We start from the raw sequence: 14,461 nt of genomic DNA, 5'->3' as shown, positions 1-14,461 counted from the left end.
AAAATGTTGCAATGTTGAATGTTGAAGTACACATATGTTTTCAACGTTGAATCTAAGTTAATTTTTGTACATTGATTCTTTATGTTGCTGCAACGTTAAAACAATAGCGAACAAATTATTATTTTTTAATACTCAATTGCGAATCATTGCTATTATGTGTCCATTTGTTTTTTAGAAAATGTCTGCATATCGAAGAAAACGTATAGTACCCAGTTATCGCTAAATAATGCTGGGATATTTATGAAATGTTCCTAAAATTCAAAATTAACATCCCAAGAATATTTCTAAATATTCCGGAATATTTACAGAATATTTAAGAATATTCAAATAAGCGTGAAATGTTCCATTATTCCAGAAATGTTCTTATGACATGTTGTGTTTAGTTAATTAGTAAGGTTGACAAGTTAATAAATCTTGACATTACCTACAAGTGCACATAAAACTTGTATGGTCCTTTTCAAAGAAATCACGAATTTCATCAAATTTGTTTCGATGACAGTGTTACTTTTAGAGAAATAATCCAATTTCAGCACAGAAAACTTCCAATAGTTGTAAAAAAATGTTTTGCTAAACGCGAGCAATGTTAACTCAATATATTTTAACAATGTTTTCTGAATGTTGAGTTGTAACGTTTACAAAACATTACAATTTAGCGGACATTAGACGTTCTTGCAATATTTTTCAACGTTGAATCTACATTTCGTAACATTGCTGCAATATAACAATATTGTAATGGAACGTTTTTGAGATGTTGATTCAACATTTGTGTGCTGTATGGGTCTTGTACAGGTGCCAAATTTATACATGCCGAAGGAAAAAGATTCGGGGGGAAAGAAAGGAGAAGAGTGTTCATCGATTTATACCCGAATATGATAATCCACGTCGCAGTGCAGCTTGTATCGCTCGTGGGTTAACGATTTATGGCATTCACTCTTATCTCCACACATTACATAATAGAAATTGTCGGACGAGACTGAGAGTGAAACGAATGAAACAAAAATACCATACACTTCTTCGTCATTTCCTAAGTTATTTTCCTGGATGAATAATTCTCAACAATTATTGGCCACCATGGTACACCGCAACTTTTATTTGTAACAGCGTTATCGCGGAGACGCAAATGAGATCAGAAAACGAGGTTGCAGCGGCGGAAAGTTGTTTACTCCGATCTGCCTATGCCGGGCTTTTAAATGAGGAAAATACGAGAAATTTATTGCGACTGTCGGAAACTTGTGACCGTATAAATTCGTAGTGGTAGATAAAAGTGAATTTGCAGAGGGAACTCCCTCCTTTCGAATTTACAAGTTTATAGAATTTTTAGAGAGTATACACAGCGATCTGTTGGCGCGCGATTCGACACGGATATCGCGATCGAGGCTTACTTTTGATAACACGAGCATCAACTTCTTTGACAGCCGTCGCCGCTCTTAAACTTTGCATAAAGGAAAAAAAGAACAAAACTACGAGGACGTGCGTAAGATATGTTTGCAAGCGCATCGCAATAAGAAGCGTCGTCTGCAGCATCTAAATAAGTGTCGCATAGACGAAGTGTTCTTCCAATAAAACACGCTGCAACAAATGGCCGAAGTTTAGCAGATGATGAAACAACTGTTTTCGATCAGAGGAAATAACATGGGAATAATATCGATCTTTCAAATTATTCCATAAATCTTTGTGTTCCCGAGAGACAACGTTCAACGGTGAAATATACGCGGAAACATATGAAATCAGTCAATACGTTATTTATGGCAATCGCTAGTCATTGAGAGCCGAGAAATTCAACAATTAGATGCAAAACCAGTGAGATAATACTCCGTTGTAGTAAAAAAAATGATATTGCCATTCGGTACGTGTAACTTTTTCTCCAAAAAAACCGACAAACTTGGCGGACTACCGCAAAGGGATGCACGCACGCGAGGAACAATATGGTGATGAAAGGTGAATTTGCCAATTTTGGAACAATGTAACACCAAACTTCAACTAGAAATATTGTACACGTCGCGCGTACCTTTTAATGTCAAACCAAACTTTGTTAGTCATTTATAACGTCATGTCGTTGCGCGCATCTGTACCACCTACACCGCCGATACCTATAAATAGAATTAGCACAGAACAATTATTCCTTCGAAGAAAGACACTGTATTCAACATCTCCGAGCATTTTTTTCCCACGGATTCAGCACCCGTTACGAGCAAAATCGATTTCAGCGTCATATTGAGATGAATTTGATTTGTTTGAAGAAAAACAATCGTACACGATCGTATCTCAAACGGCAAAAATGTCTAAAAAAGATGCTCCGATCTTTCTCGGAGTACTTTAGATGTTTCTTCGTTATTTGGGATATTACGGGTATTATGTACCAACGCCTGTGTGTGTGTGTGTGTGCGTGTGTGTGTGTGTGCGTGCGTGCGCGCGTGTGCGTTTGTATGTTTGTATGCGTGGGCGTTGTTAGTGACGATTAAACATCGTTAAAACTCTTGAACTGATCGTCAGACATTCGATTTTTCGCGCATTAGGTGCTGAATTGAGCTTGACGCGGGAGAATGCGAGAAAATGGCTCGCTCGGGAGTGCGGGATAAAGTGTTTTATGGGCGACGACAAACACGTTCACGACCAACATACGTGTGAACCACGAATAAGAATAGCGGCGGATACCTTTTACAAATTTTTCGTAGCGCAAGCCGCGGCACCCTGTCGCCGCGACGTCGACGAAAGCAATTTTACATAATATTTACAGCGGTGTGCGATAAACAGCACACGTCACATAAATTAATTCGTACCCAGTAATGTAATGCAAAAGCCGATCGTGTTACTGACATGTTTCTTATCAATAAACTAAAGTACTAAACCTTAAATAATGGACCATGCATGTTAGACTAGTTATTTTATCCTGTATATCTCTGTAATTTCCGAGGTTACCTCTTCGGGGAAATGTGAAAACTGATAAATAGGCGAAACTAAAGATTGAGTAAATATTGAGCTCGTAAACATCATTCTTTCAAGTATCTCGTCCATTTTTAGTCCAAAAGGATACGAAAAAAGTAATATGTCAAATGAAAGCTTTTTTTAAAATAATTACCTAAAAATTAACCAAGTATCCACAGTTTTATTAAGGGGTCATACCTAGTCAGGAAGCCGAAAAATAGGTGATTTTTGGGAATTTTTTTGCATTAACTATAAGACTTGTTTAAAATTGGGTTGGACTATGCGAGAGGATATATTCTTATGAATGTAACATAATTTAAAAAAAAAAAAATTAATAATTATATAAGATACGGCCATCCTCCTGAAGGCTCTTTTAAAAAAATAGTTTTGCGGTGACCACTGCTGCTCGAATCTGGATCATCTGAAATAAAAAATTCAAAAAGATTTATTTAATATATTAAAGTATCTAGTACGTGAACGAACAGTTTTTCGAAATATTGATTTGGGACAAAATGGCAGACGTTCAAAGTTAAAGTTTCGATTTTCGATGAAAATATCGCTCGTTTTTCAAGAAAATAAAAACTATGCATCGAAAAAAATTCCTTCGTTCAAGCACTAGTTTATTATATCTAAAAGAAACGTGCCTAATTGGAAATAAATCGATGCAGTAGTTTTCGAGATATCTTGGTCACCGATGTTGAAAATACGGTTTCGAGAAAAACGCGTTTAAAGTTTCAAGACAGGTGTGCACTTAAATAAGACGTTCATTTTTTAACTTACATAAAGTCATCTATTCCAGGCTGATATTGTGTATTTTCCAAAGAGGTTGTAGTCTCCCAAAACATCTAGTTGATGCTGCCGTCTCAGCATTCTTCCTTCCCGGGTGGCCTGTCGCACGCGGCGGTCGGCCGTCTCAATGCTGGCTGCATCTTCCTATCGCCGCATATTGGTGGGCGTTTGGGCCACTGTGTACCCTCATGGTCTCGAACATTTGTAATAATGCCTCGGAACCTTCGTTAAAGACGCTCGCAGAGATGTATGCAGCGAGTTCTACAATTTTTAGTCCACTTGGTATAATTTTTGAACTGATTTTCCAAATGAGTTAATTATAACTCTCATTGTTATTTTGATGAAAACCACCAACGCATCTTTCTAATAATTCCTGCTTGCTAAGGTCCTGGTATATTGGTTTAATAGCATTCAAAACATCTTCAGATAGAGCCTTGTAATCATGTTTATAAGAGGTAAGGTTGCCGCTCTCGGAAGCGCACTGCCACGCGCACCAAGACTCTGTTCCGGATTAAAGGATTGTTTCCTTTTTGTCTTCATTTCCGAACATTATGCGTCTTTTGTAACTCTCTGGAACCTTTATGTAAATCCATAATGACTTAGAAATCGAAATATACAGCGAACGTCAACTGCACAGCTCGATGTCAACTGCTGTAACGGTCTCTGGACTTCGTTCCCCTTGGAGCCGAAAACTTTTTGTATTTACTAATACAAATATATCTTGTCACGGTATCACGGTGTCACGGTACATAATATATGACTCACAAAAGCAGATAGAAAGGAACGGCCTTCATCCCGCGCGCAACTGTCGTATTATACCTGCTCCTAATGGTCGAGCGGAGCGTACTTTGAACGCCTGTAACTCCGTCAATTTCAATCGGATTAACTTAAAATTTTTAGAGAATATTCTCCAATATTTACAGAAAATGTAAAAACCCAAAAATCGATTTTTTGAAATTTCTGACTAGGTATAACCCCTTAAAGTAACACAAGGGAGAAAATCTTAAAATTCCTAAGCTTCGCGAGCATGTTATTTTGTACAAAATATTCCCAGTTGACGAAGATAAAAATGGATCTGAGATGAGAAAAATTGGAGTACAATTTGAATTACATGAAAACACGCCACGACTGACACACGCCAAGTATGACAACTTTAGTGATTACGACAGCCGATGCAGTTGAAGATATACTGTTGAACAACCGTAAATTTATTATAATTGTGTATTTCGAACTATAATACAAAGCATTTGTGAGATGACTAAAATATTACAATTACAGTCGTTGCTGTGGCTGTTCGTCGCTGAAGGCCGCTTTGGGAGACTGCGCTTCCGGTGCCGTGCCCTTCTTGTCGCCGTCCTTGGACGATTCCCCCTTTTGCACGTTCCACTCCTTCAAACCTTCGGGTAATGTGGTATCCTCTTCGAAGGAGCCCGTACCCTCGACAAACTCCTCGTAGGTAGACTTTTCACGGAAAGGCCGAGGCCCAAGTAATTCAATCATGTCGTCCCTACTTAGAACCTCCTGTTTCAATAATCGCTCGGCGATCTGAAATCAAGCGAAATTATTTCGATTCTCGTTGTGACGGGGCCGTTTGAATAGACGATCAAATCATCGCTACCTTGATTACATCTTCTTTGTGTTCTTTTAAAAGAGCTAGTGTTCGCTTATGCGCCCTATCGATCAACTCTCGCACCTCATTGTCGACAAGCTGCGCTGTGTGTTCCGAGTACGGCTTATCGAAGACCATTTCTCCTGAACTCGGCATTTGAAAACTAACGTTTCCAATCTTCTCGCTCATGCCGTATTGTGTAATTTGTCCATACGCATATTGCGTGAGCTTACAAAAAGTAATGGGAAATATTCAGTAAAAAAATAATAATAATTAAATATATTATAAGATAGCCAAAATGTTGTGGTACTGAATGGCTCAGTGTCAAAAAATCACTTGTCAAGTGAAAGATCCGAGTTCGATTCTGAGAATTGTCGTCATACATACACTGCATGACAAAAGGATACCCTGTATTTTCGTCTGAATTATAAATTACGAGTAATTAGACAATTAACCCTTAAACTACACCCGGGGTCTAGGAGACCCCAACAAAAGCTTGTGTTTAAATATCTCCTATATAAAATGTGAAGTTGGGACTTATGGCGCCATTTGTTGTTAGTTGAAGTCTTCCTTTTTAAGACTACACATTAGTTGTGGGTCCCAAGGTGCTAGTGACAGCCGTTCAAAGTAGACGCTTCAAAACGCTGGAGTCAATCTGACCCCCTGTGTAGTGTACGAGTATTGGGAGGAATTTTTTCATATTTTTTTTGTTCAATTTTACTGCATTTCAACTAGAAAAATGTAAGTATTAATTCAAGTACCGTGTGATTTTTTAAATTAGTTATAAAATAAATTATAATACTTTTAGATGGCGTATAATTTGAGAACTCGGAGCATACACCAGATGCTGTATTGAAATAATGTATTCAACCTTTATTTACCATATATTTTGTAAAAAAAAACTTTTTACCCGCAAAAGACGAATAATATAATTAATTTTTATTGTAATGACCAGTAAAAATGTGCCTTCATTTTTCCGAAATATCACACCTTTGGTTGTCAAAGTAAATACCTTTTTAGAATGTGCACTATTGCAATTATTTTTATCTTAAAGAACATTGTTTCAAGAGTATCCAGTTAAATTAGGTTAAAATATTAAAAATGAAAAAGTTATTGAATTTTAAGTAAAAAAACGGCATTTTCTGAGCTTCTTTCTACATTAAAAATGTTTTCAATTATTGCAATCATTATTTATGGCTCGGACCAAGTTTATCCTACTTGTTAATGTTAATATAACATGTCTATTTTTTTACAACATCAAAAAATGAATAGTATCATTGCAGCAATTATTTAAACTAGCGGGGGTCAGATTGACCCCATGTGTAGCGTATGATTCAAATATGATAGATAGTGTGTAGTTTAAGGGTTAATAAGTTTCCAAAATTAACCTTCTGACCACGAATACTTGTACAATATACAAGTCTTTCTACTGACAATTTACAATTTTTCTTTCTCATAATTGAACGGTAGTGACTTTTAATTTAAATTATTTCAGAAACATGAAGCATCACTACCAAAAAATTTAATGAGTTCCAGCTGAACCAAAATAACATAGGTTTGTGTTAATAGTACAATTTATACCCGGAGGAGACTATAGAGAGCACAGTGAAAACATATAGCATGAAAAATATGTAGAAATATACAGAGTGTAACTAAAAAAACATATATGGAACACGCCATCAGATGTAGCACAGAAATCCAAATAAAAAAGTCCTTGGCCAATTTTTGATCTGAGCTTTCCTTTCGTTGTTATACGGTGTTAAAGTTAGCTAATCAGCGCCTGTCTACAGCGGGAAAGCAGGGACGTAGGGAGACGGAATACGCTGCGGAAGCAGAACGACGGTGAACAGCGGAGCGGTTCAAGTTTTTTGATAGCGTACAATGAAAATAGTTAATTGATTAATTTCATCCATCATTCGTTTCTATTGATCAATTTCTTTTATTTCCTTTTCGTGCTTTTGTAAACTTTTTAAGTTTCCATATCGTTGGTGACTGATTTTAATACACAATAAAATATCATTAGTAATCGAAGGTCAAGTTAAAAAATAGTAAGTTTTAAGTTCGGAAACTGTTTTGTAATCCTCAAATACCATAAATTACCCGTAAATTAATCTCGCTGAAAATGTAACATTCAGTTATATTTTCGGCGAGATTAATTTATGGATAATTAATTTACGGATAATTTAATGCCTGTTTTGTAATCCTCATATTATTAATATGAACTTAACAGTTTCCGAACTTAAAACTTAGCATTTTTTAACTTGATCTCCGATTACTTGATAATATTTCATTGTGTATTGAAATTAGTCACCAACGATATGGAATCTTAAAAAGTTTACAAAAGCATGAGAAGGAAATAAAAGAAATTGATCAATAGAAACGAATAATGGATGAAATTAATCGATTAACTATTTTCATTGTACGCTATCAAAAAACTTGAACCGCTCCGCTGTTCACCGTCGTTCTGCTTCCGCAGCGTATTCCGTCTCGCTACGTCCCTGCTTTCCCGCTGTCGACAGGCGCTGATTAGCTAACTTTAACGCCGTATAACAACGAAAGGAAAGCTCAGATCAAAAAATGGCCAAGGACTTTCCGATTTGGATTCCTGTGCTATATCTGATGGTGTGTTCCATATGTTTTTTTAGTTACACCCTGTATACATGAAGAGATTCGAAATGAGACGCTGAAAGTAATAAAATCGAGGAATTCCAGTCCTTTCGTTACTTGCAAGCTGTAGTTCGTCGGTTTTTGATGCAAACCATGTTTTTCTAACTTTGCAAAGATAATCATTTCATTAAAACTGTGACAATTTAATTTATTCCTTTTTAATATAACACTGCTTTTAAGGGCTGTGTTCACCTTTTTCCAAGTAGTATACAGTACCAGCTAAAGAAATCGAAAGGTGATATAATTTTGGCCGGTACTGTACATGTATGACATCATTGTCTTATTGCTTTTACAGTTAATCATGACGATACCTTCTGCAAGTCATCATGAGCGCCTGTAGTTATGCGACCGAAAAAGATTTCTTCCGACGCTCGTCCGCCGATCAGCACACACATCCTATCGAACAACTGTTCCTTCGTGTAAAGGAACATCTCACGTGGCAAATACTGAGCGTATCCTAATCCTTTGCCTCGTGGAATAATGGACACCTAATGGAGATTGATACAAAAGCTTGACTAATACCAATACTAAAAACATTGTAACGTTCGTCGTGAAACGTAGACAAAATGTGGCAACCTTCAGAAGTGGATCCGCATGTTCTAAGAACCAGCCAGTTATAGCGTGACCAGCTTCATGATACGCAACCGTCTTCTTCTCTTCCGGTTGTAATACTTGGGTTTTCTTCTCCAACCCAGCAATTACTCTCTCGATAGCTTGCTCGAAGTTTTTAAACTTAATATTATCATTCAAGTCTCTCGCCGCAATCAGAGCTGCTTCATTGCAAACATTTGCAATATCAGCCCCTAAAAAATTTTCATATGATGTTGTGATAGACTTCATCGCATTTTCATTGAATGTACAACACACTTTGTCACTTGTCCTTATTATTTCTGCAAAAATGTCCAATTACCTGTAAATCCAGGGGTCAAGGCAGCCATTTTTCTCGCTAACTCGGCCTTATCCAAGTTCGTTTTCAAAGGAGCTAAATGCACTTTGAAAATAGACGCTCGTCCTTTGATATCCGGAGCAGGAACATATATTTGTCTATCGAATCTCCCAGGTCTTAATAACGCTTTGTCTAAAATATCTATCCTGTTAGTAGCTGCCAATACAACCACATTAGTCGTCGTGTTAAATCCTTAAAGAAAATTGAGTAAAATGTTAGAAACAATTCGACAACCTTTGGCGCTTTCATATTTAAAACTACGACGTACCATCCATCTCTACCAAGAGCTGATTCAATGTATTTTCTTGCTCAGAATGTCCCCCAAAATTCCGACCTCCTCTCTTTCGTCCAACCGCATCGATTTCATCGATAAACAATATACACGGTGCATGTTTTCGCGCCATAGAGAACATGTCGCGCACCCTCGAAGGACCAACACCGACAAACATCTCCAGAAATTCTGAACCTGATACTGTAATAAAAGGTACATTTGCTTCACCAGCTGTAGCTTTAGCTAATAAAGTTTTACCAGTGCCAGGGGGCCCTGCAAGAAGAAAACATATGGCACTTTAAATGATACGTTTTGAACAGAATTATATGAAAAAGTGCAGTTCACTATCTACTAAATATTACACATTTTATATAACTTTACACATTTGATATAAACTTTAACCCTTTGAAAAGCACGGTGTAACATACGTATATGTTATACCTCCCGAAATTAAAAAGTCCAACACTTCTTTCACTCTGATGTCTTTACTACTTCGTATTTCGGTTTTTGGGTTTACTAATTCTGAATCTGAAGTCAAAATTCTAAAATTATCGATGATTAATTCAATATAGCAGCTCAAAATTTTAATTAAAAAAAATTATTTTCTACAAGATATTCTGTAGTCAAAAAATTATTCCTATAAACGACATTCCGAAACTAGGTATCTGGGAGTTATCAAGATCGCTGATTTCTTTTATCTGAAGTCAAAATTGGAAAATTTGGAAATTCAAGATAGCCGATCTAATTTAAAGAGTCGAAATTGCAAAAAATGCAATCGATTTATCTGAAACTCGGTACCTCGGAAGTTTTTAAATTGCTGATCACACACGAGGTCAGATTTACAAAATTTATAATGGCGGATCCAACGTGGCGCCTGAAAATCTGCATTTAAATTTTGTAATTCGAACACCAAAATCGTAATCAGCGATGAAAACAAAACTCTGAAGTATTAAGTTTCAGAAAAATCGGCTGAAAGGAAAAGTATATGTATGCTTCAAAGGGTTAATTACCTGTTAACATGGCGCCCTTTGGAATCTTAGCTCCAAGATCTATGTATTGTTGCGGATTTTTTAGAAAATTGACAAACTCCATAATTTCGATTTTAGCTTCTTCACATCCAGCTACATCTCTAGTATCAAGCAATATAAGATTTACTAACAAACCTGCACGCAGGTTAAATATATGAATGTATACGCGTAACGAAATACATATATGTACCACTTACTTAAATTGTACGCCTATGTCTTTCGAGTTTATTAGTTTTGCAGTTGATTCCATTACTTTACCAAAAAGTCCGCCTCTTTTACCTCCTTTACCAGACATCGCTTCCGCAGATCTTCGTATTAAGAAAATGAGAAATCCTAAAACAGGATACTTTTAATAACCGCCACAGTACATACATATGTATAAATAATGAGAGTGCCTTGCTCTAACAATTTACAAGATTAATAACAAATAATGATTAACATTAACTGCTTACCCCACATAATAATCTGCGGCAAGTACGACAGAAGATTTGAACCCTCTATTTCATTTTTGTAGACCACAGGAATATAATTTTCTGGTCCCATGTTTAATTCTATTTGTGCGTTTTCTAAATTTCTTTCAAAAGTATCGGTACTTCCAATATTAAACCATAACGTATCCTGTAAGAGATATTAACAAGAAAAGTTCCAGCGTGGAATTCAGAAGGCAGCAAATCTCATAATTAAGGACTTACCGAGCCATCGACAGTGTAGCCGGGTAACAGCTTTATACGCACCCATTTCTTATTTATTACCTCTAACTTTTCGACAAGACCTTTATTTAAATAGCTGAAAAATCAAATGTATATATATTTTATGATCATAAATATCAATTATTTCTGATTTATAGATAGAAATATAAACAGATATTATAGGACAAGAGATGAAAGATTAATATACCATATACAGGGTGCTCCCGGATTAAATGGCCAAATTTGAAAGATGTATTTAGGACCTCAAAGAAAGAAAAATTTCCCTCTGGAAATATGCTCGTAAACGTTCCGTTCACGAGATATTGACTTCTGAAGTTATGAACTGTTAGGAATGAATAATTTCGAAATAATTTAGATTTATCCTCTTTATTGCTTTTTAATAATAAAAATTTCATTATTAAACGTTTTGTTTAAAATGATGGCCTCCAGCTTGGAGACATGCATTGCACCTATCGATGACAGAACGAGTGGCTGACTGACATTGTGCGTCTGTAATTTCGTTACACGCCTGCACTATCCTCCGTTTTAATGATTGAAGATCATTAACAGGCACTTCATACCAGTTTATTCGACGAAAGCATTCAACGAACTAAGTACGATGACACGACGCTTTGTTTACCATGCAAATAAAAGCCTATCAATGACCTTCGATTTCGTAAACAAAGTTCCGTCGTACTGAATGTTTTGCGATTGGTTTTTAAATCGAACAACTTATGATTTACAATTCTCGCAAAACATTTTATGGACAGATGAAGCCATATTTACCAGACAAGGAATTCGGAATCAAAGAAATAGTCATATTTCGAAATTATTCATTCCTAAAAGTTCATAACTTCAGACGTCAATATCTCTTGAACGGAACGTTTACGAGCATATTTCCAGAGGAAAATTTTTCTTGCTTTGAGGTCCTAAATACATCTTTCAAGTTTGGCCATTTAACCCGGGAGCACCCTGTTTATATTAAAGTTACGTATAAGTTATTTATTAATAAATTAGTATGGCTCATATGTGTTAAACACAAATTTCAAAGAATTTAAAGGACTCAGAGCCGTGACAGGGTGGCAGTGTCTAAATATTCTATTCTAAGTTTATTGCGAAAAAATATCACCTGGCCGAGGTGATATTTTTTCGCAATAAACTTAGAATAGAATATTTAGACACTGCCACCCTGGCACGGCTCTGAGTCCTTTAAATTCTTTGAAATAATTATTTATTAATACCTTAAATCATCAAAGTACTACTGATTCGATGTATGTCATGGTACAAAGAAAATAAAACTGAAATAAAGTAAATGGCGTTAAATTATTTTAGACGCAATTACTATATCAAGGATCTTTCGGTTACTTTCACAAGATTACTCGGTTAGTTAATTAACACGTTAACTTGTAGCTTTGGAATCTGTGTATTGTCTTGTCATTCCCTATTAATGCTATTGATGTAAAACATATAGTTGTAGGGAATAAAAGTTTTCCTCACTTATATATAAACTCCCTCCATGTAATCTCTTTCAGATTCATATCTTGGCTAAGTAGTATCGCGATCAAAGCGCCTACTCCAAGCGTAACCGCAATCATGAATGTTTTTTCCTTATCGCCGCCTTCGAGTGGGTTGCCTCCCGAGTTGTTTCCAAAAATCTTGGATATCCACCGAAAGCTCGACTCCTTGGAACCGGACGAGGTAGAGGAAGACGAAGAGGAGGACGAAGACGGAGGTGGTTTCTTCGTCTCAGTCTTTTTACTTGTTTCTTCTGTCTTCGTCTCAGCCCTTTTATTTGTTTCTTCTGTCTTCTTCTCAGCATTTTTGCCAGCGTTTTTACCACTTTTACCTTCACCTGCAACGCAATTTCTTCTATACAATTCGATGTGAGATTACAAGTTAGACAAATGAAAATAGCAAACCTGGCTTGAAGAACTTTTCGAATCCTTTCGGTGGCTCCTTACAAAATAATCTCCACTTCTGCTGCACTTGCTCGATAGCGGACAACGTCGTGCTATTTTTCAGTAGCGACAAGTGGCGTCTCAGCTGGAAGAATACGCTTCAGCTTAATCCTTTTGTTCCAACGACAGAAATGCAATGCAAAAATGCATCGCGTCGCTATTCTTCAATTACATGTACATTCAATCACACTCATCCCCCGATTCAAATCCCTAGCGAATCGTTTTGTCTCATTGTTTGCCAATTGGCCAAATCTGCCGGAACAGATTTCGGTCAAATGCCCGCTACAAATTTTGAAGACAGAAAGACTGCAGATTGCACACAGGATATATTTGATATGTTACCAGCGTGTCAGCAGAAATGCAAGAAAATCTGCTCATATAACTGGATCTGCTCGGTTTCTGCTGATAATCTGTTGACAGTGTACATTTTACAGACTCTAGGCTTGTTTTTTTGTTGCTACACTAGTGAACTAGTGCAATAAATTAGCGTAAAGGCCTGTGTCCATGATGCTAGAACTTGGTCCAAGTTCTAATTTCAAGAAATGTGTAGCCAATCAACCTGCAGCTATTCCATAAAAGCTGCAAGTTGATTGACTACACATTTCTCGAAATAGAACTTGGACCAAGTTCTAGCATTGTGGACACAGGCCTTTAGGGTCAGAGCACGAAGTAACGTAGCGGCTCATGACAAAGACGTAAGCGTAAACGCAAATTGGCGCACAAGCTGTGGCGTAAGTCGTACTTATCTCCAATTACATATGACGTTACATTTACGCCAAAGCTTGTGCGCTATCTACATTTACGCTCTCGTCTTTGTCGTAAGCTATTGCGTTGCTCCGTGCCGATTTGTCGCACAACAAATGCAACATCGGCCTCACGCTGTGTCGCTGATTGGCGTAAATCGAGGCACTCAATCACGTTACACCTCGATCACGCGGTTTCTTCGCGAAAGCTGGAGGCAGCCGTCGCGAAGCTGACGCAAACCACACGTTACATTGCGCGCTACGTTACGCAACGTCGTAATGTAAACGCGCGAAACGCAGGGGTGCGAATGTTTTTCTTTTTATTTTTTTCCAGAAAATGCGATATCCATTCGGAGAACGAGTCACAGCCCGTTGCAACGTGACACGCGAACGCACCGGTTGCAGGGAATTGCGCAACGTGATGGTCCCGCGACTCGAGCCGCGACGATGACGTTCGCCGCGGTCGTTTTCGCGCGCGAACGTCGTCGCCGTCGCCGTCGTCGTCGGTTGCCCCGGCGCGACGCGTTATATCACGAGTACGCGGCGAGCGGCGGACAGGAATAGGTTAGGTTACGCTACCTGAAATGTGTCGAAATAACCTTTCTGCGCGGACTGCAGGACCAGCCTCTCCAGCCTGCGGGCCGAGAAGAGCAGTTGGTGCGCCATACCCGGTGCAATCGTGGGGGTCTACTAGGAGGATGCGGGATCCCCGGTTATTTATAATTTGTTCCCTCGCTGAATGTCGGGGCGCGACCACGCACTACCGGCCGCAGGCGACCATCTCAATTGTCGCCGACGAGGCGCGGGCACAGTAAGTACTCCAGTCGGTTCGCAGA

General features: G+C 37.8%; 1 protein-coding gene across 1 annotated transcript; it reads right to left on the bottom strand.

Annotated features, from left to right (window-relative positions):
* Positions 1-4,901: 4,901 nt before the first annotated feature.
* On the bottom strand, positions 4,902-14,461 carry LOC105559364 (AFG3-like protein 2). The gene is made up of 13 exons (XM_012007593.1): positions 14,205-14,461; positions 12,844-12,967; positions 12,422-12,776; positions 10,928-11,021; positions 10,688-10,853; positions 10,433-10,568; positions 10,218-10,336; positions 9,205-9,480; positions 8,901-9,128; positions 8,567-8,793; positions 8,302-8,478; positions 5,333-5,551; positions 4,902-5,259 (listed from the first exon to the last, which is right to left on the bottom strand). Exons 1-13 carry the CDS (start codon positions 14,289-14,291, stop codon positions 4,987-4,989), a joined length of 2,481 nt encoding a protein of 826 aa, XP_011862983.1. The 5' UTR covers positions 14,292-14,461; the 3' UTR covers positions 4,902-4,986.

Source organism: Vollenhovia emeryi, unplaced genomic scaffold (genome assembly GCF_000949405.1).
Source record: "Vollenhovia emeryi isolate VEMERY1.0 unplaced genomic scaffold, V.emery_V1.0 DF939278.1, whole genome shotgun sequence".
NCBI lineage: Eukaryota > Metazoa > Arthropoda > Insecta > Hymenoptera > Formicidae > Vollenhovia > Vollenhovia emeryi.
Note: the sequence above shows the minus strand (reverse complement) of the source record. Positions and strands in the feature narration are given on the sequence as shown.